This window comes from Hydra vulgaris, chromosome 02, assembly GCF_038396675.1.
Source record: "Hydra vulgaris chromosome 02, alternate assembly HydraT2T_AEP".
Lineage (NCBI taxonomy): Eukaryota > Metazoa > Cnidaria > Hydrozoa > Anthoathecata > Hydridae > Hydra > Hydra vulgaris.
Genome location: NC_088921.1, coordinates 9,881,608 through 9,907,458, shown reverse-complemented (window position 1 = coordinate 9,907,458; position 25,851 = coordinate 9,881,608). Strand labels below are relative to the sequence as shown.

The following is a 25,851-nucleotide window of genomic DNA, read 5'->3' as shown; positions in this document are numbered from 1 at the left end:
CCTTATTAATGAATTTTTGTTAATTAAGTCGGCAAACTTAGCTCTTTAAGATCAGAAAGTAGACCCAAAGACGTTTTAATAGATGGACGTTTAACTTATTGCTTACAAGCCAATGTAACGCGAGCCAGCAATTGTTACAAATAACAATAGCCAAACAATAGGAAACATTTGCGCCACGTGGAAATACTTTTATAATTACAAAATTAATTAAATCTAATATTATTAAAACTTTATTATGTAAAGTAGTGGTGCCAAAAGCATTTTTTGACTTTTGAGCTAACTTCCAGACATGGAGCAAACCCCAAATATTTATATGTTTATACTTATGTCAAATAAGGATGCTTTGCAAAAAATTGCGATGATTGGAGCTTGGGAACAAAAAAGCCCTAAAATTTGGTCCCCCTCCCTGCCCCAAACGTGAAAGCAACAAATTGATGAAATATTTTTTGTACTATTTTCAACTTGTATTCATCAATAGATTTTAAATTTCATAGTAAAATTTTTTAGCGTTTAAAAATTATGACCATATAAAGGTTAAATCCAAACTTGAGGGGGTTGCAAACTTTATATTGTCATAATTTTTGAACGAGAGATAATGCTATGAAACTTAAAATTTATCAATGAATATAAGTCTAGTTAAAGACACTACAAAAAATATTTCATCAACTTGTTGCTCTCACGTTTAGGGCAGGATGGGGGAAAGAGGGGCAAAATTTTTGGGCTTTTTGTTCCCAAGCTCCAATAACGCAAATTTTTGCAAAGCATCCTTATTTGACATAAGTATAAACATATTATTGTTTAGAGTTTGCTCCATGTCTGGAAGTTAGCTATCTCAAAAACCAAAAAATGCTTTTTTCGCCCCTGATGTATTGTGGTTAATATATTTAAGTATCGTGGTTAATATATTTAAAAAAAATTCTATATATTCAATTACCCTTGTTTAGCTTCTGTATAACTATATAACAAAAAGTTTTTTAATCAAATGATTATTCTAGAATTCTATTTGTAATAAATTCAAATACCTAAAAATATCAAAACAAAGTTGTGTGACAAAAAACGATTTGATTTCTGTCAAAAAAGTGAAATTTAAGTCTTAAAGAGATTAGCAAAATCTAAATGTAGGGAGTAATGGTTGCCAACAATCTTTAGTTCAATGTGTAAATGATCTATGATAGGACCTACAACACAGAGAAAATTCTTTTTCCTTTACAATATTCACTAGTATATTACATGTTGTATTTTTACAAAAATATTATTTTTGAAGTCAAAGTTCTTTTATAAGTTATTATTAAACAAAGCTTTCAAATTAATTAGAATATTTTTTATCACATGAGACATTCTTAATTACATAAAATGCATTTATATATCGCAAAAGTTTGTATTTTTGGGTAATAAAATGTTTATTAAAAGAAGTTTGCAAAGCAAAAATGTCGGTTTATTTTGCAAAATTATTTCAAAAAATGACGCTAAGAAGTCCAACCGGCATAGAATTTCAGTAATTGACGGCGCCTCTGATCTATAACAATGCGTTAAACGTATGTCTATCCAGAGGGAAAAAAGATGTCGAAAAGACGTCTTTAAAAGTTACATTTACGATGTCTTTAAGACGCCTTTTTTTAGCCGATTTTGAAATTCTAAAAGATATCTTTTTCGACATCGAAAAGATGTCTTTTTTGTCTTTATCTTGTTACAAAAAGATTTTTTTTGTCATACTTATGTATGACAAAAAACTCTTTCCGATGCCGAGTAAAAAACCTCTTTTAGAAGTCAATATATAGGGGGAAGCATTTCCTACATCTTTTATATGTTTAAACATAGGAGAATTATTTATAAATATAACAACAGTATTGTTCAAATTAGATTTAAGAATCATCAGCAGAATCATCTCCAGATTCATCATTTTCTTCAATCTTTCTTTTTTTCCTCTGTTTCTTAAGCGAGATCTGTTTCTTGGCGTTGTTGCTTAAGCAATCCCCCGATTTGATCCGCGGTGTTCCTCAGCTTTCTCTGAATAAAATAAGCTATTTCACGTCGAGAACTCTTTTTTTACGAGCTGGCTACGACTTCTAAAAAATAAGTGAACATGAAAAACAGTCACTTGTGTTAATGTAATATAAAATAGAAAATAAAATTTGATTAGCCGAGTGAAACACATTAGACTTACCAACTATTAATTCAAAAATAGCTAATCCTTTCAAACCTCTCTTGTTTCCAGCACAGCCCTTTCTTTTTGTCCCCAATAGGTTAAATCGGGACAGGAGTCCAACGGTAAACAGTCAAAAAATATATAAAAATGAGTATGCTAAAGGAACTTATTAACATCCAAAAATAGCTCTACAACAATGTATTTTATTATGTAGTACTTAAACCAAGCTAAGCATTTACACCTCTTAGATTTGCAATGAAAGCCAAATTATTGAAAACAGATATTGAGATTTTTTCTGTCTTCTATGACGTGAATTTTTAATTTAATTTCGCTGAAATTAAGTGTTGTAGACCCATAACAATTTAAAAATCCGTTATTGACTAAATACTATCAAAAACGAAAAAATAGTTCAGTTAATACACCTCGAGTATTGTTATTCATTAAAACTGGATAAAAGTATTTTTCAAAGCTCTATTCTAGCCTGAAACATAATGATGCTTTATTTAACAACTTAAAACTATAAAAACAGGCGATATCATTAGCAACTTAGATGAAATACACATAAACAAAAATAAAGACTAGAAAGCTGCAACGATGTTTAGCTATTATAAAATGTTACTTTCCAGTATCATTTTTACTTGGTCTTTTGTATCCAAACCACGGACTTGACGTAAAGATTTTCTCTGAAAGACAACACAATAATAAATACCATGGTCAAAAAATAAATATTAAATCTAAAAAACTAGATCATAAAACAACCTTACCAGCATCGCTTAGTAGAAACCGTACCTTCTCAAAGGGAATGATTTTATGCAGAAATCACTGAAAAAAATTATCACTGGAAAAGTTCAAGTAATTTATATAAATATTATCTAACAATTTCTACTTATTTCCAGGGTTTTATGCAGCATGGTAATATACTTTAAATAAAGAAATACCATGATATATCATTCTCTTTGCCGCTTACAATCATTATATCCATCGTAATCACATATGATTTCTGATCACTCTTAACCGATGAAACACAGTGTTAAATGAAAAAAATCCTGTTAAGTGATTTTCTACTAATTTAATTGCACTGTTCTGTGTTGTATGTATGTATGTATGTATGTATGTATGTATGTATGTATGTATGTATGTATGTATGTATGTATGTATGTATGTATGTATGTATGTATGTATGTATGTATGTATGTATGTATGTATGTATGTATGTATGTATGTATGTATGTATGTATGTATGTATGTATGTATGTATGTATGTATGTATGTATGTATGTATGTATGTATGTATGTATGTATGTATGTATGTATGTATGTATGTATGTATGTATGTATGTATGTATGCATGTATGTATATGTATGTATATAATGGTAGGATTTATCCGGTTTTCACTGGTTCGGTAGAACTGGTTCTTAAATTTTTTGAGTTCGGCGAACCGGTTACTAACAAGTTAAAATTTAAAAATAACCGACAAACTTCACTTATGGAAACCAAAAATTACGCATTTTTTTTTAAATTGATTAATGTACTGAACTATTACTAGTAATGTAACGAAAAGATCTGATCTGATACTATTGTTGTTTGTTTCGTAATTGTGGGTAATATATAAAATATTATAATAATAATAATATATATGAAATTTATGAAATAAATTTCGTATATTATTAATATATGAAATTTATATTATATAATGTAATATATGAAATTTCCCTTTTGTCCAATGCATTGCAAGCAAGAAATTTAGAAATAATAAAAGCTGAACATTTAGTAATGAAAATGATTCGAGCTTTTTAGATGCTTGAGAAGAAAAAAGAGGTTACGAAAAAAAAGTTGAAGAGTTAATTGTTTCTGAAGCATTTAAAGATATTTCTTTTTGTTGATAATCGAAAATTTTTTGCAATTCCTCGACAAAAGCTTTTAGAGAACATTGTGGTTCATATGAAGAAAGGATTAATGGATTGAAATCATTTAAAAACGAGCAATCACGTCCAAAACAATTTGGAATTTATTAAAGTTTTTAAACCGAGTTATTGGCATCTTTCTGAAGTTCTTGTTCCATGGCCAACAGACGAAGAACAATTGCACTCATTTTATAAAGTATTTAAATATGCAATGATAAAAACGAGTTTCGTGACTTTGTTGAGAATGTATTAAAAAAATTCTGAAAATTATAATATTCCGGAAGATGTTTGAAAAGCCAAAAATATTATAAAAACCATCACAGTAAGTTCCGCGGAAGCAGAGAGAGGATTTTCAAAAATGAATACTATTTTGTACGAACAAAAGAAGTCGCTTGACTGTGTCAAATATTTCCAATATATTGACAATTAGTCTAACTAGCCTTCCTCTGAAGGACTAGAATTCCGTTCCCGTTTTGAAGAATTGGTTGCGAATAAATCACTCTGCTGATGATCCTCGTGTTTAGACAATTAAAACTAATAAAGATGATGAAAATCTAGAGGCGATATGACTTTATTTAAATTAATTTTTCTTTGTATGTTATATTTATTTATTTAATAAATATTTATATAATTCGATCATTTTTGTAATAATTTTTCATTTTGTGTTATTTACTGGTATCTTATAAATATTTAAATAACTTGTTTATTTTTGCTAATGTGCAATGTTCAATAGATAATTATTATATGTATGCATGTATGTATATATGCATGTATGCATGTATGTATGTATGTATGTATGTATGTATGTATGTATGTATGTATGTATGTATGTATGTATGTATGTATGTATGTATGTATGTATGTATGTATGTATGTATGTATGTATGTATGTATGTATGTATGTATGTATGTATGTATGTATGTATGTATGTATGTATGTATGTATGTATGTATATATGCATGTATGCATGTATGTATGTATGTATGTATGTATGTATGTATGTATGTATGTATGTATGTATGTATGTATGTATGTATGTATGTATGTATGTATGTATGTATGTATGTATGTGTGTATGTATGTATGTATGTCACGGTCATTTATATAGAAGCGCCAAGTTATTATACGCAAGCGCAATGACGATTATAAAATATAGAATTTTAAAGATGGCTACCGTCATTGGTTACAAAGGGAATACTAAATTTGTAACCATATATTTATAATTTTATGCAACACGTTTATGTTTATTTTGTTTCTTAGAATTAAATTATTATAAAGATAGTTTGCATGTTGAAAAAAAAAATTTGTTATAACATTTAAATGTATCAATATACAAAAATTTCGGTTTTTCGCCGACAATTATCTAGCTATCTAAGGCGTTATTTGTTTATAAAATTGTAACTCTTTTTCTAATTATTTGAGCGTTAGAATTTAATAATTTTTTCGTTTTAAGTTAGATAAATTGTGTCTAGATTTGAAAATGCATTCACATCTGAGAATACAATTTTTTTTTGATTAAAAATACAGTTCTTCTTACTTAAAAATTTTACTATCTATGACAGATAAAAATTTATAAAACCATATTTTTAAACAAACAAAAAAAATTTTTCTCAGATATGAATACAGTTTCAAATCAAGACACAACCTATAATTAGGCTGATTTGTCAGAAACAAAGGAAATATATTGTTACAGAACTAATCGTAAGCATTTTGTTGTCAAAGTTTGAAAAATACCTCTGAGGTTCACCACTCTACCCTCTACACACACACACACACACGCACACACACACACACACATACACACACACACATAAAGTTTATTATTATATATATATATATATATATATATATATTATATATATATATATATATATATATATATATATATATATATATATATATATTATATTTATATATATATATATTATATTTATATATATATATATATATATATATATAAATATATATATATATATATTTATATATACACATATATATATATATTTATGTATATATATACATATATATTTATATATGTTTATATATGCATATATGTATATATATATATATATATAAATATATATATATATATATATATATATATATATATATATATATATATATATATATATATATATATATATATATATATATATATATATACATATATATATATATATATATACGTACATTTATATATATATACATATATATAAATATATATACATATATATAAATATATATACATATATATAAATATATATACATATATATAAATATATATATATATATATATATATATATATATATATATATATATATATATATATATATATATATATATATATATATATATATATATATATATATATATATATATATATATATATATATATATATATATATATATATATATATATATATATATATATATATATATATATATATATATATATATATATATATATATATATATATATATATATATATATATATATATATATATATATATATATACATCTTTATATATATATATATATATATATATACAGGAGCCCACAGATGACCAGGATCCAGGTCGGTTTACCACGGGCGGAATATTTATAGTACATCATCAGACATTGAAAAATACTAGAAGTGGTTTATTATTTTTATTTTGGTGGTGGCTGTACCACCACCTTTAATGATCTACTTGGGCATCTAGAAGTCTCTGCTCCCCTCACCACGTCACTATTATTAACAATTGAGGTTCACATATAACAGCAAACTAAGTATTCCCATAGCTAACATTAGCATTTCAAGTTTAAACTTACTTGAGTGCTTAATAAAATAGGGCATGAGAATTTGAATTTTACGACTTTTAAGGCCCTGATTACACTGAATGTTTTTATTTTATCCATTGGATATAATTTCTGTTAAAATTTAACAAGTGAAATTTATATTACATGGTTTCTTATTTTCAAAAATGTATAGTTTTAAGAATTCAAACTTCACTATTAAGAAATTATAACTAATAAACTCTCAATCCAAAAATTACCTTTTTTTCTTTTTCATTGTTAAGTAAGTCAATTTCTTTTAAGTAAAGAGATTGAACATCGTCTACATCATCTGAATTGCTAACTGCAGCTAATAAAATGACATCATTAACCACTTGAATCTGATCCTCAATATTAAGAATGTCTAATTGAAGATTCCACAACTGCTTTTGTTTATTTATAAAAACGTCATACTCTTCTGAGCATTTTATGCTGCTTTTTAGAGGTTCAGCAGCCATCATTATGTCCAATTGATGAACTTCTTCTTCAAACATGTTAAAAAAATTTAAATAAATACCAAGAGCCATGTGTAGACTAGGTAAAGACACCTTAAAAATTAAAAATAATTTATATAAAGTATAGTACTTTGATATTATTTTTGAACATCATGCTCATCGTGATTTTTCACTGTCAAAGTAAAAAAGATAATCAAAAATCACTTGGTCTAGTGGTATTTTTAAAATTGGTTCGCTTATCACATTATTGAAATTTTTTGCAATACTCTTTAGTCCTCTTTTTTTCATAAACCTTTTATGATCTAAACGTAAATCTTCCAATGTGCGATATTTCATTTCAGGGTCAATACATTTCATATCGTTTGCTGTCGCATAACAGAAAAGACAGCAATGCCTCCCTCAAGAATAAAATATACAATATATTGATAAGTAAAAATTAAATTACATTATTTTATATTATTAAACAGGGCCATCATTTTGAATTTTAGGTAAGATTATTGATAATTGGTTTTGTGATTCAGTTATCTCTCTGATTTTCCTGATAAAGAAAAACCTATTAATTAAAAATTTTAAATAAAAATATCTAAAGCTCCTGAAATACCATAAAGTGCACAAAGAAATTTATAATCACCAAAAATGAGTACTCAAATACTTCTATCGCTATAAATAAAACTAAACGTGTTATTCGCAAATGATTGTAAAAATCTATACTCTATAGAAGTGTATAAAGATTATCAAATGAACAATATAAACATTATCAATATATTTTAACGACTATTCATCTTATAAAGATAATCTAAATAAAAATAATTAACAAAATAAATAAAGATCTAAAAAAAAAGGTCTAAATAAAGATAATCAGCTTGTTAAAGTCTTTTCACAGTTTTTCACTAACAATTCGTTGTGAAGCATGTGATGCTGTTTGTATATCAAAACTCTTCAGCCATCTGTAAAAAATTATTCACAATATTCTATAAAAATAAATAACATTTTTAACCAACTTAAAAACATGCAAAAAATAAGAACCTAGATATATTTTTAAGCTTTTCCCAAGGTATGCAGAGATCTGCTTTCATAGCAACCATCTTAGTTGCACTAATTGTGACTTTAATATTAGAATTAGCCAATATTTTTTCTTTTGTTTCTGATGGAAGCAGAGGCGTAGAAAGAATTTTTTGGTGTTCGAGATAGGTAACTTCCAGACATGGAGCATATACTTATGTCAAATAATGAGGGTTTGCAAAAAATTGCGATGATTGGAGGCTGGGAACAAAAAAGCCCCAAAATTTTCGCCCCCTCCCTGCCCCAAACGTGAGAGCAACAAGTTGATGAAGTATTTTTTGTACTATTCTTAACTAGACTTATATTCATCGATAAATTTTAAGTTTCATAGTATTATCTATTAGCGTTTAAAAATTATTACTATATAAAATTTGCAACCCCCTCAAATTGAGGGGGGTTTAAACTTTATATGGTCATAATTTTTGAACGCTAAAATATTTTTAAATGAAATCTAAAATTTATCGATGAATATAAGTCTAGTTAAGAATAGTACAAAAAAAACTTCATCAACTTGTTGCTCTCACGTTTGGGGCAGGGGGGGCGAAAAATTTGGGGCATTTTTGTTCCCAGCCTCCAATCATCGCAATTTTTTGCAAACCCTCATTATTTGACATAAGTATAAACATATAAATGTTTGGAGTTTGCTCCATGTCTGGAAGTTACCTATCTGGAACACCAAAAAATTCTTTCTACGCCTCTGGATGGAAGTGAAATCAGAAGCTTTGAGGACTGGCTACAAACTGCGTCATTAGCTGGACCAGACACAACTTCTATATTTCTTTTGACAATAGCATTTCTTTCTCGTACAGTAGCATTTGATGCCTCATTGCTTGTGACATATGCCTTAGGAATAGATGAAAACAAAACCGGCTAAAAAAAAGAAATCTATGCAAAATATTTATTAAATGTTAAATATTTTATTAAATATTATTATTTAATTTACTATTTAACAATTATGAAATATTTAATTTACTATTTAAAAAAATCAATTTCAAAATCAAAAATTTTACTCTAGGTCCTCCACTTTTAAATGAAATTGATTTCCCACCACTTTGTTTCATCTTTTGCTTAAGAATGTGGAATGTAGCATCTTCAACTATTCTTGGGATATGACTACTAGCTGTTAGATTAAAAATCTCTGAAATGCTATTGTTAAAAGTATACGATGATGGTGGCAAACTTGATGAAGATAATGGTGATGACAACAATATTCAGATGGGTTGTGTTAAAGATTTTTTATTGCAGGCGAGCTTATGATGTAAATACGCATCGAATTCTTTTACAACATTGAATTTTGTTTTACATATAATACATTGAACAGTCAACATTTGTATAAGTGAATTTGTTTTATTGCTGGTCACGCAGTCTTCAGGCAACACAGATGTATCACAATGGCCAATAAACTTTGTTTTATCTCTTATTTCAGATTTTGAAGCATTGAGACTTTGACTCAGTTTTTATACCTGATGACAAGTATAACAGTCATCACAATGATGTGTCCATTGTGTACACAAAAGCAGAGTGGTTGATGACTTTCTTTTAATTACAATGTTAATTGTTAAGTAGCATTTGTGACAAATGTTTAAAGGGTTAACCCCTTCCACATCTATTAGTTTGATGTGAAAAATATTTTCAATTTTACTTTCTTGGATGGCTCCAATAAGGTATTTTTTTAAAAAAACAAAACAACCACAAACTCTGCAAAGGAGATTTAAATTCTTGATATGCAAATCCATCTAAAATAAGTAAATTTATAAATAAAATATTTCAACACAGTATTAAAATAATATCAAAATACTAATTAGAATTCAACACATAAATTAAATCAAAATTTAAAATTGTAAAATTAAGTAAAAAATAATTCACTATAACAAAGTTATAAGTGCATACAATAAATTTATTGTATATGTAAAAAAATTGTATTTAAGACTCCCCTTATAGTCAGTAAAAAATGAGTATGAGTAAATGATGTGCAAGCCCAAGCACTATTCTTAACCCTAACCATGACTGTCTAAGAATAAGATTTTGGAGAGGGTATGTTTTTTATATACAATATAACAGGGTACGTTAAATACATGTCTACTGACTTCTTTTATAAAAGAAGTCAGTAGACGTGTATTTAATGTACTTATTAAACTCATTTTTACTGACTATAAAGTGGGTCTTAAATACAAAAATATTAGAATGCTAATCAAAAAATAAAATTTAAATAAAATATAGTAGCTTAATAAAGAAAAAAAATTATATCACAAGTGAAAATTTTAATTTATTACAAACTAATAATAACTCGAAAGATCATAACTTTTTGTAAAACTTCTTATTGTTGACCTGTGAAAATGTTAATTTTCAACAACAACAAAAATTGTTACCTGAGATGAATAAAAAGCATCAAAAAGCTAAAAGATTCATAAAACTTCTTACAAAATTTCTGTCTAATTTTAACGCTCAAATTTTGCAAAATATCAATTTAAAATGTATAAACTAAGGCAGTAGGATACCTATAAAAGTAACTTAGTTTTTATCGTAAAATTATACATATGCATATTAATTTTCGTTGATTCTATATAAAAAACGTTACTACTATAAGTATTTTTCCCAAAAATTGTATTACAAAAAAGAAACAAAAACAATTTATGCAAATAAATTAGTTGCTAAGAAAAGTTAATTCGGTTTCGAAGGTCCACAGCAATTTTGAAAATTATTTAACTTGCTTTATGCCAACGCGCTTGCGTATAATAACTTGGCGCTTTTTAGTAAAGTTTGAATGACCATGATGTATGTACTATAGCGGCATAAAGTAAGTATACACCATTGAGTTTTGCATAAATTTATTATTTTAAGCAATTAAAAACACTGTAAATTGTTGCAAACACAATTTTTATTTATCAGAATCAACAAAAACAACACTCTGTATCAAGAACATGCAGTTTGATCAATATTTAGTATGGTAACCTCGCGCTTTAATAACATGTTTCATACGGTTTGGCATTGACTCAAACAGGCGAGTAATTGTAACATCATCAATATTGTTCCATGCATCTTGCAAAATTAACCAAAGACTATCCAAGTTAGATGGCCTCTTTCCTTCAATGTTCTTTGCCATAACGCTCCACAAATTTTCAATCGGATTCATGTCCGGGCTCTGAGCAGGCCAATCAAGTACTGCCACCTGATTACGCCGAAGAAAATCTGTGACAGTCTTGGCCTTGTGGCATGGTGCATTGTCATGCTGAAAGAAGAACGAGTTAAGTTGCCCAAACAGTGCACTAGCAGAAGGAAACATTGTGTTTTGTAGTACATCAATGTACTGGTGTTGGTTCATACTTCCAGTACATCGATAAAGGTGCCTAAGCCCATAGCCAGACATACACCCCCAAATCATTAAACTCTTTCATCCATGCTTGACAGTTGGCGCAATACAGTTTTTACTGAATTTTTCACCAACTCTTCTTCGCACAATTTCTCGTTTGGAACTAAGGAACAACTCGAAAGAACTTTCATCACTGAACAGGACATGTTTCCAATCATCTACTGTCAAGTCTTTGTGTGCTTTGGCAAATGCCAATCGTCGACGAACGTTTGTAACCGAAAGCAGTGGCTTCTTTGCAGCCATTCATCCACGAAGACCTGCTTTCAGAAGGCGCTGACATACAGTTCGAGTTGCCAGAGTAACCCCATGTTCTTCAGAAATTTTTCAACCGAGTTGAGGGGCAGTGAGTCTACGATCCTGCAAGGACATTCGAACTAACACTCTGTCAGTGTGTGGAGTTGTTTTCTTTGGTCTTCCAGATCGCCTCTTATCAGCTGTTGAACCAGTTTCGATATGTTTATTTATTATTTTCTTAATACCCATTGGTGTTGCTTTAAGTTCTCTGGCTATTTTTCTTAAACTTGCACCTGTTTCTACCAAGAACACTGCGCGAAGCCTTTCTTCTGTTGTCAGTCGACGATATTTGGGCATACCTTCAAATTTAAAAATGAATAATTACACAAAATATATCAGACAAATGGCCAAATATGAATAATGAAAAACCAAAGACATTAATTAATTAGTATTAGCTTAAACTAACAAATTGTAACTAAAAAATCTCTAAAACCCAACATGCATCTCAACAATGGATAATAATAATTTATTAATGACTTGGCCTAAAGTCAAAACTGGTCAGAACCATTTTGAAAGTTTTTAGGACAATAAAAAAAGTTATTTGTTAATTGTTATTAAAAACTTAATTATAATAACAATACTATAACATTGTAAAACAATTACTAACCTTGTCTTCAAAATTTGCACAATTAAACAATACAAAGTTAACTCTTTAAAGTTTAATTTTTAGTACACAACATGAGTCACACTTGCTATTGTAAACAGGAAGTGCAAAGAATATTGATTAAGTAAATTCACAGAATGCAATAATTGCTTCTATTATGTTTCTAAAAACAAGAAATACCACATTAAACTATTATTTTTACGATTTGGGTAGGGTGTATACTTACTTTCTGCCGCAATAGTATGTATTAGGGTATGCAATACTTGAGCCAAAAATTAATTTTTCAGAATTTTGACTAGCACGCTTGGATTCCTATGTATTTGGGTACGGGGAACTCAAATATAATAATATTTTTGCAAAATATTGATGTCTAGCTACCGGGAAACTGGTTTTAAAATTAGCTTTTTTTAAAAAAAATATAGTCTTTTATAACTAAAGCTTCATTTTTAAATGTTTTTAGTCAATTAATAATAAAAATTAAAATAATATTAGGTAAAAAATAAACCATTTGTTATAAAACACAAAATTATCATTTAGCTTCCAGGATTCTTGAGCCAGAATGCACGGCTAGGGCTTCCGCCCCCCCTCCCTTCTATCAATATTAGATAGTTTTATTATGATTATAAGATCAAGATATATTACAATTAGTATATATATATTTATACACGCACTGGTAGGAGAGAGAGTAGGTAGAGTAGGAGCAAGAGGCTTAGTTGCAAAAGCCCCCTACCCTTACACTTACTCAAAATACTAATTCAAATTATAAATCTGGCTGCCTTAATTTTTGTTTTAGCTCCCCAAAATTCTTATAAAATCAACATTAAAACCAAGTATTTATTTAACATTTAATGTTATGCACAACAAAGTATAAATAAAAATCAAAAATACTAAATTAGTAATTACATAAATTACTTAAAGTCTTTTCTTGATGTAAACAAAGGCATTAGTTCACGATTTCGCAATTGAGTTCTTATAAAACCATCTCTTTTATCCCAACCACAGACTGACTGAGCTGCTTCTGTGACTAATTTGACTGCTCTCTCGCAACTTTGGGTATGTAATGAGTATAGAGGTAGCTGCAGGGGAGAAAATATCAATGCATTGAGTTGGACTAACGACATATTTGCAGTGAAAATTGGTTCAGTGATGACCTCTTTTTCCCAGTCTATAAGTTCTTTGATGTCACAAGCATCATGGTTTATTGTTTGCGGAACTTTAAATGGTCTAACATCTGTTGAGCCAAGTTCACTTCCGGCCCTAACTGCCAATATTATGTCGACGGCAAATAACCTTTGTTCTGAGTTATCAGAACAGAGAAGTGAGACAAGTATATTCTCAGGATGAGCCCACCAAGATTCACTTTTGAGATAAAGTTTAGATGCTTATTTAATCCTATCATCTTGCTTCTTCTAAAGTTGAAACAGTTTTAAAAGATGACAAGAACCATATTTAATGTCATGCTTAACTTTATTCTCAAAGAACATTGGAAAATAAACCTGAGTCACCCAAGTTGCAAGCAGTTTAAGATCTCTGCATTATCAGGTTCAAGATCATGTTTACTCATATAGAGAAGCAGACATCTCATGCCACAAGTAAGCCATCGATTGTGAGACAATCTACCACATTTAAGAGCTGCTACTTCAGGATCGAGCTTTCCTTTTGATATTGCATTTAAATACTTCCATGCGACTAAACTGTCATTGCTCATTTGCTTTAAGAAATCTTCACTTATAGTAACAAGAGGCTCCAGAAGCGGAATTGGAATAAATTTAGTAATTCTTTCAAGATTTTCTACTTTGGTAAACAGTTTACCTACTGCTCCACTCCATCCTTTATCTGAAGAAGTTGGTCCATCAAGTTTTTCCATAATATGACGGAATGGAAGCTCATTAATGTAAAGCCAGCAAAAAGATCTAAAAAGTTTTCGATTGAGAAGTTCTTCCACAAAATGAAGCATTCCACCTTTCCATCCAGACATTTCATTTGTAGTATCACTGCCAATTAGTTGGAGATTAAGATCTTTACCTCTTTCCATTAACCAGACGAATAATCCAATAGCACATTGCTTAGCTGGTTTAGATATTTCTGACTTAGGTTTTGGTGTATAATGAGTAAGGTAGCGACCTCTAGGCTCTTCTGTCACAGCTATATGATTTTCTTTGATAATTTGTTTTCTGAAGGTGCCTGTGGTTTTATCATGAATAAGAACTAAAGTTTTATCTTTTCTACCATCAACAAAAATTCCAGTAATTATATTTCTTTCACAGTCGAATTTTTCTTCTACTCTGGAATACTTCATAGCACACTCTTTGGCACGAAAAACTTTTATACTATCACGTATGAGATTTTTTTTATCTTCAACAAGTTTCCCTGCCTTCATAATATTTTTCAGTAGACCATTAATGATAGCAGTAGGTAGCAGTCGATGATACACCAAATCTGATAGAGGCAACGGCAGCATTACTAATATCAAGGTAGTTTCGTTTAACATAACTCTCTTGATTTTCAATTGTCGAGTCCTCTTCGCTATCACTGACTTAATCGCTATCTCTGACTATCACATCATTGGAATTATTATTAATTTCTATTGTAACACCCGTACTTTCATCATCAAATCTAACATCGGTTGGATAAATAAAGACTGATGATTCTAACTTATACTTTGAAGCTTCTTCACGTTGTCGCGTGAGTCTTGCTTGATCAGTTGACTTGCGTAAGCATTTTAGCCTAAGTTTGGCAGTCTCTTTAAGATAAAGACCAAATTCTTGGATACATAAAACACTGCCTTGTTTTTCTCGCTGGGTTTTTATTCAAATAAGTTCTTTTTTAGGAATTCTTAAATTTAAGTCACATTTGCAAAAGCAATGAGCACCGTCATCACAAGATTCGTTGCAAGGGGCATCATTATCACTGCAGTAAACAATTCTGCATTTGCAAAAAGCAATATCTAAAAGTTTATCAAGTTTAGGTTCCCAGCATTTTTTGTTTGCCTTTTGAGATTTGTGTCGAGCTATCTTAGAGAATGCAGACCAACTTCTATTAATTCTTAGTGCTATTGCTTTAGTTCCAAAAACTATGGGTTCTTTAAATTCTGTGTTGGAAATAAGTCACCGTTCTGCAACTTCATTAGCAACATTAGAAAAAATTTCTTGCATTGATGTGTTACGCGGATTTTTTTCACAGACTAGTATTCTGTTTTGCTGCAGATCTAGACATCGCTGCAAACAATCACGTAATGTTGGAAATTTACTTTGGAGAAACTTTTTAGGACCTCCAAGATACTCACTTAGTTTGGTGTTAATCGATTTTCTGGTTTTCTTGCTAACTGATAATGCCATTTTTCTTTTTTTAATAAATTATGAATCTGGAAGATATAAATACAGCAAGTATAGCAATTAATTTGAAATAAAATCTAAAATGGTAATTATAAAATTTTCAAAGTATATTTGAATATTAACTGATACTTATACACAAAATAATATTGTTAAAAACTTAAAGCATATTAAAAAAATTAGGCATAAGGTTAAACAATATTTTAAATAATTATTATGTACATTTATAACATAAACAGTCATCATTTAGTAAAAAAACACAATATTTTTGAAAATTAAAAACGTTTTCCCGGTAGCTAGACTTGTTTTTCACCAAAATAAATTATACCATTGAACTCAGGGTTTATGAATACATAGGAAAAGTGACATACTGAATGAAAATTAAAACATGCAAAAGCATGATATACCCTAGTATGTATGTATGTATGTATATATGTATATATGTATGTATGTATGTATGTATGTATGTATGTATGTATGTATGTATGTATGTATGTATGTATGTATGTATGTATGTATGTATGTATGTATGTATGTATGTATGTATGTATGTATGTATGTATGTATGTATGTATGTATGTATGTATGTATGTATGTATGTATGTATGTATGTATGTATGTATGTATGTATGTATGTATGTATGTATGTATTTATATAATATAGATACATACAAACATTTGCATATAAAATTTGTATAAATTTAATCCTTGTTATGACCGGTTAACACATTTTATTTAAATAAAACGAATTACCTAAAAAATTTAAATTCTTTGTCAATGTAATATACTCTAAATATTCATAATATAGATAAATATAAATATATATTATAATAAATATAGTACACTTAGATAAAGATGTATATAAATTTGGTTACTGTCTTCTAAAAACACCATATTTTGGAAAACCAAATTGATTCAATGAAAATATATTGTTAATGTTTAGATTATATTTCATTTGTTAATATAACTTCACTATATAAGAGCTGCTCATCATTGGATTTTCAGGTCTCTCGATTAACGCGATACTAGTAAATTGTTAATAGACTTAAGTCTTTAGTCTAGTAATTTAATCATTAAGAGTATATAAGCTAACATAATGAATTTCGGATTTAGGTCATTAAACATTAAAATATTAACGTCTTTGTATTTTAAATTTTTGCCTCACTTACGTCACTTTTTCAACGGAGGTTGGCTTCAAAAATTTTTCCATATTTAGTGGGCTAGGTATGCCTATGCCTTATCCAGTAATTTACATATCTATGGTTGAAACCCATCTTTGTTACGTTCTATTCGCAATAATTACGGTCAATTTACTTAAGCAAATAATGATTTGCTTATTAACAATTGAAGTTGTTAAAAAGCAAATAATAATTTGTTTAATTTTTTTTATTATAATTATAATAAGCAAAATATAATTTGCTTATTAACAACTTAATTTGTTTCCCAGTGGGAAACGTTAGTGAATTTTCCCCTCCCACTCTCTAAAGAAAGAAAAGTTCAACTGGTTGTTTTTTTATTTGACATTTAAATTAAAATTTTCTCATTTCTCATTTTGAAAGATCGTCGATATAAAGGACATCTTTTCTACATCTCATTGAAGACGTACAACCGATTGACGTCTTTTCGATCTTTTTTTGAAGATGTCTTTTCAAGAGACGTCTTTTCCACGTCTTTATTTAGGCTATTTATAAAAAGGCATAACAAATTCTAAAAAAGACGTCTTTTATTCGTCTAAAGATATCTTTTTTCCCACTGGGTATTTATACGTCCTTGGTAGACAATATAGTACAGTCAGCAAACTTCGAATTTATGAGGAAGAACTAGTTTCAGTAAACTAAACAAATCTACTATAAACAAAATAATGTCCGCAGGATTATTTTGTTTATAGTAGATTATGACGTCAACAAATCGGTTAATTGCGAATCTCTTTTGAGGAAACTTATAGCCCTTAATGTTTGTAAACTTAATATACACCAAGTTTTACTATTCATGATTAAAACAAACATGGTACATCTCCTTTATTTATCTCTTAGAAAAATTGTTAAAATTTATTTAGTTAAGAAACAGTTTCCATCAATTAATAGGTTTAATCTAATTTTATTACAGAAGAAACTTTTTTAAGTTCAGGGGCTAATCCAGGATTTTTATTGACTAGTGCAAAAATGCCATAAATATTTTTTCCGACTGTAAAAAAAAGGGTCGACGTTTTTCACATTTACCGACATACTCTCAAATACCTCATGCAATATTGCAATAGATTAGATAACTATGAATAAATAAAAAGTATATATTTTTTAAAGACTTAGTATTAAGAAATGGTCACTCTATATATAGCATAATATAATTAAAAATTAAAATTTTTAACGATTTAGTATTAAGAAATGATGACTATATATAAAGCACTATAAAATTAAAAATTATATTAGGTAAAAGTTTCGCATTAAGAAATGGTCACTCAGCATAATAAAAATAAAAAGTATATATTTTGTAAAGATTTATTATTAAGAAATGGTCACTCTATATAAAGCATGTGATAATAGCTGATCGTTATTGTTAAGTTTATAAAATTCTTGTTACAATATTATTAAAGTTAATTGATATACCTTATTTGTCATAAGTCATGAGCTATTTTTGTAAATAACTACGACCTCGAGAACTTTTGTTTCTGTAAATAGAATTTAATAAACAGAGTCAAAATAAAAGTTAACAAAGTCGTCGTATAAACACAGCATAGAAAATTTTTTTGAGAATTCATTTTATACGGTATTTATATAAAATTTCCGTGGTACAGTTTCATCTAAGAGGTCTGCCATAAAGTACGAAAGCAGTTATCATACTAATGCGTACAAGGGGTGTTAAAAACACGCGGTTATATCTGTGTATAGTTTACATTACAGGATTATGAGCACCTTGATTAAAAAAAGAATCTCCTTCCACACATCCAAAGTTTAATTTAGAGCACACACCAACCGAATTGAGGTAAGCGTAAATCCGGATTTTACGGAGTCTTTATTTTGGCCAAACTCTGTTACACGCTTTTTCAAGTTATTTTTTGAATACAAGAATTATGAAACTTTAATTTTGCATGAATTTCTTTGAATTAAAATTTTATTTATTCCTAATTTATTGTTGTTAAAAATTTGCATGTTTTTTGGACATCAAGTATATATGGAAGGAATGCTGGTTCATTTTTCTAATATATTCTCTCAACTTTGAAAACCTTTTATCTTACTACCTACCAAATTTCATTAAAAAAAAAGCATACTAAAGCAACTTAATACTATACTCGAATTAGGTAAAAATTTGTTGTTGTTTGGACATCAAGTATATATCAAAGAAATGCTGGTTCATTTTTCTAATATGTTCTCTCAACTTTTAAAACCTTTTTTCTTACTACATGCCAAATTTCATAGAAAAAAAGCATACTCAGACACCTTGATACTATACTCCAATTAGATAAAAGTTTTAAGCTTTATTAATGTGATACACTCGCAGTGAAAAGGGGTAGAATGTACTATTAATAACAATAATGATGTTGGATATAGATTATTTAATTGTCATAAATAGTTGTAATTTAGTTAGTAATTGTAATGTCATAAAATAACATATTTAAATAATGGTAAATAAATATATTTACGATTATTTAAATATGTTATTTTTTTATTAATAAAAATTAAACTTTTTTTATCTAGCTATCATGGGGTCAAAAAGGAAATTTGTACTTTATGGTGGATGCAAAAAGCATTTAACTGCTAATTTTGAATTGTCACAAATAGACATTGATTCTAATACAGAGTGTAATACAGTTTGTAGAAATGGACATATTTTTCTATTAATTCAAAAAATAAAGATTCGTTTCTCAAAACATTTCAACAAGTTACTAAACATTTTAAGAAAGACCCATATAAAAATCAGGTTATAAGTCTCAAAAATAAATCATTGAATTGGGCTAGAAATTTTAACAGTGTTCAGGACAGTAAGCGTTTTTTTTACTTTGGCAATAAACCTTTTTCAAACCATATATCAAGTTTGCCTAACACTGTCTTATCATCAGGCTCCTCATACGTTTTATATACCAGAATCTTTATTTTTTTTTTTAAAATCTTCAAGCAACCACTAATTAAAGTTGGAAGTTACTGGAAAAGAAAAGATAAAGACTGCAAACAAGGCTGCAAGCAACCACTAATTAAAGTTGGAAGTTACTGGAAGAGGAAAGATGAAGATTGTAAAGCAAGATAACGATTGATGGACGACTTAAAAGATTGCAAATTATATGAATCAGGAAAGCATGATGAAGGAAGCGAATTCCAAAGAGCAAATGTTCGAGGAAAAAAAACTAGACGAATAAGCGTTTTTGGAGCACTTACGAACAGTCAAAGAACAAGGATGAGACTTAATTGAATGACGAGTAATGCGAGAATAAATATTAGTAGATGGCACAAGAGACACTAGCTCTTTAGAGCAGTGCCCATTATAGCATTTGTAGAAAAGAGAAAGAGAAATAACATTACGAGGATGTAATAATGGTTGGAGGTTGGCTGCAGTAGCAGGTCCAATTATGTTTACAATGCGTTTTTGCACCATGTCTAAAAAAGAAAGAGCATCATTAGAAGATCCGCCCCAGATATGGAAACAGTATTCCATACAAGGCCGGATTTGAAATTTATAGAGATAGAGAATAGAATTTGAAGTAAGAAAGTGTCGAGCTCGATAAAGAGATGCAACCTTAGCAGATGCTAATTTTGCAACTGATTTGATATATGGTTTTCAAGAAAGATCGGAAGTAAGAGTTAATCCTTGAAAATGAAGAGTAGATGACTTATCGAGTACATCACCGTTCATAAATATAGGAAGATCTAAATTATTGTGATAACGATTGACTAAAAAAAATTAAAGTTTATGTGTATTAATGCTCACCAGCCACTGTGAGCCCCATGCTGTAGCAGAAGTGAGATCCTTTTCAAGCTCAAATGCAATCAGAGAGTGTTGGTATCTTATCACGACAAGAATAAATGGTAGTATCATCAGCAAACAATGCTACCTTAGATGTGAGAATATTTGGAAGATCGTTAATGTAATTTAAAAAGAGTATAAAGCCAAGGACAGAACCTTGAGGAACCCCTGAAGTTACAGAATAAAAAGAAGAGTGCTGTCCATTGAGGACAACTTTTAAAGTACAATTGGAAAGGAAGGATTCAATAATCTTAAAGATGTTGCTAGATGCAACAAATGAAGAAAGCTTATGAAAAAGACCAGCATGCCAAATGTTATCAAAAGCTTTTGAAATGTCAAGAGCGATGACCTTAACGTCTCCACCTTTATCTAATGCACGATAAAACCTATTGGTTATTACTGTTAACAAATCAGCTGTAGAACGAGAAGATCGAAATCCATATTAATGATCAGAAAGTAAGTTATTAGATTCAAGTTGAGAATATAAGTGTTTGTTAATTAAAGATTCAAAAACCTTGCTTATGATAGGAATAAGACTAATGGGACGGTAGTTAGACGAATCAGATCGCTCTCCAGAATTTTTGAAAATAGGGATAACAGATGCCGTTTTCGAGTAGGCTGGAAAACAAGACTCTGATAAGCACTTGTTGAATAGTTTTGAGAGTATAGACGACAGCTCCGGAGAACACTTCTGCAAGACAATAAAAGGTATGTTGTCCGGGCTACAAGCTGTAGAAGAGTCTATGCAGGAAATCACTTTAGATACAAAAGCTGGAGTGATACGTATGTCAAGCAATGTATCAACTTGTTTGTTGGCAATATCAGGTAGAACGCAACTAGTGGAATTAAGAGATGATGTTGATGAAAAGTTTTTAGCAAACATATCAGCTTTGTCTTCAGGTGAGGTGACAAAGTCTGAACCATACAAGAGCGGTGGAATTAAATATTTGCCCTTATTATTAACACTATTAAAGATTCTCCAGAAGTCACGAGAGCCTAATTTTTGAGACAAGATACGAGATTTCATGACGTGAGAATATCGGGCTTTGGCGTTAAACAAAATCTATTTACAATGGTTTTTAGTAGCAATAAACAAACGCCTATTTTCTGGAGAATTGTTTTGCTGATAGATATGGAAGTAACGGTTTTGATTGGCAATCGCAGCAACACAGTGTGAGGAAAACCATGGATGGAGAGTGTGGCTTGACCTGGATTTGTTGAGAGGGAACAAAAGATTTCATGCCAGCCTGAATCCACGAACTTATGTAAGAAGCAGATTTGTCGACAGGAAGACGAAAGATTTCTAACCAAGAGCCATCACGAAGAAAATCTCGGAAAGAATCCCAGTCAGCATTAAGGTAGTTGTAAGAGGTACGATAATAGGGGAATTCAGGTGATGAAAAAGAATGAGATATTAGTTTTAGAGAGATTAAAATGTGATCAGAAGCAGCCAAGGTTCAATGTAAAGAAACTGAGCACTGGCTAGGATCAGAAATAAGATATAAGTTGAGTAGAGAATGATAAATGATTCGGGTTGTCTGGAAAGCGAGTTGGAAAGTTGACTATTTGAGTTAGGAAATGAGAAAGGCAAAAGTTGTGGGTTTTAATGCCTGCAGAATTACTGGCACTAGAGCCAAGCCATTCAGAGTGGTGAGCATTAAAGTCACCGACAACAATAATATTAGCTGATGGATTAAGAGAGAGGGCTTGGTCAATATGATCAGAAATAACATCAAAAAGAGTGCAGTCTAGAGATGAAGGAGAGCAATATCGAGCAAATAGAAAGGAAATAGAGTGAAGTGGTGCTAAACGAAAGCACATAAAAGAGTAGTATTTGGATTCAAATATAAAACTTTGTTTCACGGCAAATGTGGGAATTCTTACGAATGTAAATGCCCAGGCCAAACATGTAGCTATTGGAGTCTTTACGAATTAAAGAAAGATAACCATCAACACTATGATCGCAAGATGAGACAGCTGAACTCAAATTAGTCTCACAAAGAGCAAGTAGGTCTGGTGAACTTTGCAAGAGATAAGAATCAACAGAAGAAAAGTTACTTCAGAGACCACGAATATTAGTGAATGATAGGTCTAGAGAACTTGGTGATGATTATGGTTTTTTGTGTTTCAAAGTTTTTGGTACTTTATTTTTTTTTAATTTGTGAAATTTTTGAACTTGACTCAATACATAGATAGTACTCAGAACACTGTTTAATAACCAAAGCAACTGCCTTATTACTCATAAAAACCCTAAGCCGTAACAAGGGGCTCCAAATGTGACCTCCGCAATGCACACCAAAAGTATAAACAAGGACACCATCGATGCGCAACATGGCACTGTTAATACTTTGATATTTTTCAGCTGTTGATGGAATAAGCCTCTCTGAGAGCTACCATAGAGTTTGGGAGATCTGACTACCAGCGGGCCTCATAACCATAAAACGGAGTTTTAGAGTTGTACCCTAATTTGGAGATAATAGAGCGAATTGTCTAGTCATAAAAACAAAGACACAAGCAAAATCCATGTACTGAGTCAAGAAGATCCAGCATTCAACATCCTAAACTGGAATCAATTTATTAAAAATACATCTGCGCCAGCCTAATAGATGAAGAAGGGGTGCAAGGCTGGTCAAAAGATAGATTCTGTTTACCCCTTAAGTCTTTGTCTAGGAGGCCTTCTACTAGACAGTAGCCGGATGCATTTAACATCTGCCCAGGATGAATATTTTATTGAGACACCATCTCTAGCCTTTACTCAACTAAGAGCCCCAAGGCAGGGGGTGTTTTAAGTTAGAGTTGGCATCTCCTAGCCTTTGCCTAAAAAGGCATGTCCTACAAGGCAGCAGGACATGAAGCAGACTGTACTGGGTTACTTGTTACCATAAGCAGGATAACTTGACCTGACATATGAATGAACGTTTGCCTAAAGAGGCACATCCTACAAGGCAGCAGGACATGAAGCAGACTGTATTGGGTTACATGTCACCAGTAGCAGGATAACCTAATCTGACATGTGAATGTTTTATCAATTTTTACTTGTGGACCGTCAACATCTGCAGGTTATAGTGACCGAGACGTAACTAAACATATACTTAGAGAGAAAATAAGCCCTATAAAACAAACTAAAAAGTAGATTATCTTACTTGTCTTCTCGGTTAGCCAACTCTTACAAAGAACGTTGGAGCAAGATAGCACTTATAAATGCTGAATTAAACAGCATGCCAAATCAATAACGTGTTCTAAAACAAAATGTTAAACTAAAAGAAAAAATAATTAAAGCTTTAAGGGCAGAAATATGAATTCTGAAAAAACTCAGACAAAAAAAATTACGGTGACCAGATTCGTCACTTTAAAACTGAAAAAAAAGCTTTGAAATTATTTGAAAAGCATAACTTAAGGCAACTCAAAACTAAGCATAATGCTGCTGTTTTAACAAGTAACAGAGTAATTGCTAGTTTGAAGAATGATTTGCTCCAGATTTAGGAGGAAAGAAGTATAATTATGCCAGAAGCTGAAAAAACATATTCATTTCAAATAAGAATAATAATTTATAATATGTTGTTGTGTAATATACCAACAGGTAACATTCCATATCTTAGGAGCAAAATAAGGCATTATATGGTTGTTATTTTTAATAATATTCCTCATCAAAGTACTGTTGAGGAAAGGGCTTGTGAACTATTCAGTATTTCAGATTTACAAGCAGCATAGTGGACTATGCATAATAATAATCTTAGTCTTGGGTTTGACGCTACAACACAAGAAAGTGTCCTTATTAATAGCATTACCTTAACATCTAAAGATAAGTGTATTGTTATTGCTCTAGATCAGTTACAAGGAGGAACAGCATTTGATTATGAAAATCATATATGCACTTCAATTGATTATATGGCTTTTATTTTTTAGATTTTTACCAAAGTAGCTTTGTAAAAATGTAGTAACTCGAAAAGTAGCTTTTTAAAAATGTAGTAACTCGATTTTTGAAAATATATCTAACATAATGTCAGACAGAGTTGTAGTCAACCATCTTACTATAAGCAAAGTTTGTTTAACCTGAGGCAAGAATTTGAATGAGCTGAACTGCCATTTGAACACATTTAAACTTCTTGACGCAATTTCAGTTTCATGTCACTCAGCATTTCAATCTCTTGAGAGTGAGAGTGGTTAATTATTCAGAAATGATTGTATGACAGTTAAAACTATTTTAGCAATGAAAAAAAATGAGGTTTATAGACATCAAAAGTGATCTACAAAGTATTTTTCAAAGATATTATGGAAATTGGCTTCATATGCATTACAGTGAGTTTAAACATTTCCTCACTTTTGGAACAGTAAAATGTAAAAGTTTGCATGCAATTTTAAGAGGAGCATTTTGTAATAAAACTGCCATAAAAGAAATGTGCGTGCTTGCTTTGTTAGGAAAACTCCTGACTGAGTCTTGGATGAAAAAGTTTTATGTTTTTAGCTTAGGATACAACTTTTGATCATGTTTCTGGTATTCAGTTAGTGAAAAAAGTTTTGCTAATAATTAAAAATTGTAAATCTAATCCAGCTGTCCAGTTTTGCAGAAGAATATATTTTTTTGGGAATATTCTTATCCCTAACATTTTAAAATCAATATATACTCCATTGCTAACCACTAACACTCTTATAAGCTTTATTATTAACCAACTTAAAAAAATGACTTCTGCTTGTCTTGATGCTGTGCAAGTTGTCTTGAAGTGACAATATAAAAGGCATTTCTTACTTTCTATTACAAAGACACTAAAGGAGGTAAGAAACACAAAAGGGAGGAACTTGGTAGATATATCTTAATGGTTTTTTACTAAAAAAACAATATTTTTAATAATTTTTATTGAACTTATTTCATACTAAAAATTAAATTTATCAGCTTCATCCACGTCATCACTGCC

The 25,851-nt window shown here is 29.8% G+C and overlaps 2 protein-coding genes across 3 annotated transcripts in view; one reads left to right on the top strand and one right to left on the bottom strand.

Moving 5' to 3' along the window:
- LOC136076723 (usherin-like) overlaps positions 1–25,851 on the top strand; it is a 765,758-nt gene that overhangs the window by 273,408 nt on the left and 466,499 nt on the right. The gene's annotated exons all lie outside the window — the stretch shown is intronic.
- LOC136076376 (uncharacterized) lies at positions 1,436–7,910 on the bottom strand. 2 transcript variants are annotated; one of them, XM_065789816.1, is made up of 5 exons: positions 7,528–7,910; positions 7,090–7,416; positions 2,911–2,968; positions 2,165–2,829; positions 1,436–2,066 (listed from the first exon to the last, which is right to left on the bottom strand). In XM_065789816.1, the coding sequence occupies exons 1-3, from the start codon at positions 7,678–7,680 to the stop codon at positions 2,966–2,968; spliced, it is 483 nt and encodes a 160-aa protein (XP_065645888.1). In that variant the 5' UTR covers positions 7,681–7,910; the 3' UTR covers positions 1,436–2,066; positions 2,165–2,829; positions 2,911–2,965. The 2 variants fall into 2 exon arrangements, with proteins under 2 accessions (XP_065645888.1, XP_065645887.1); XM_065789815.1 differs by having other exon boundaries at positions 1,436–2,829.

What these genes read in the sequence shown, in the direction of transcription:
- LOC136076376 (XM_065789815.1), bottom strand. Translation starts at nt 7,680, where the DNA reads ATGAAATGTATTGACCCTGAAATGAAATATCGCACATTGGAAGATTTA. An exon ending in TAAAAATACCACTAGACCAA is followed by an intron (nt 7,417 to 7,527) that starts GTGATTTTTGAT and finishes TTAATTTTTAAG; the next exon opens with GTGTCTTTACCTAGTCTACA.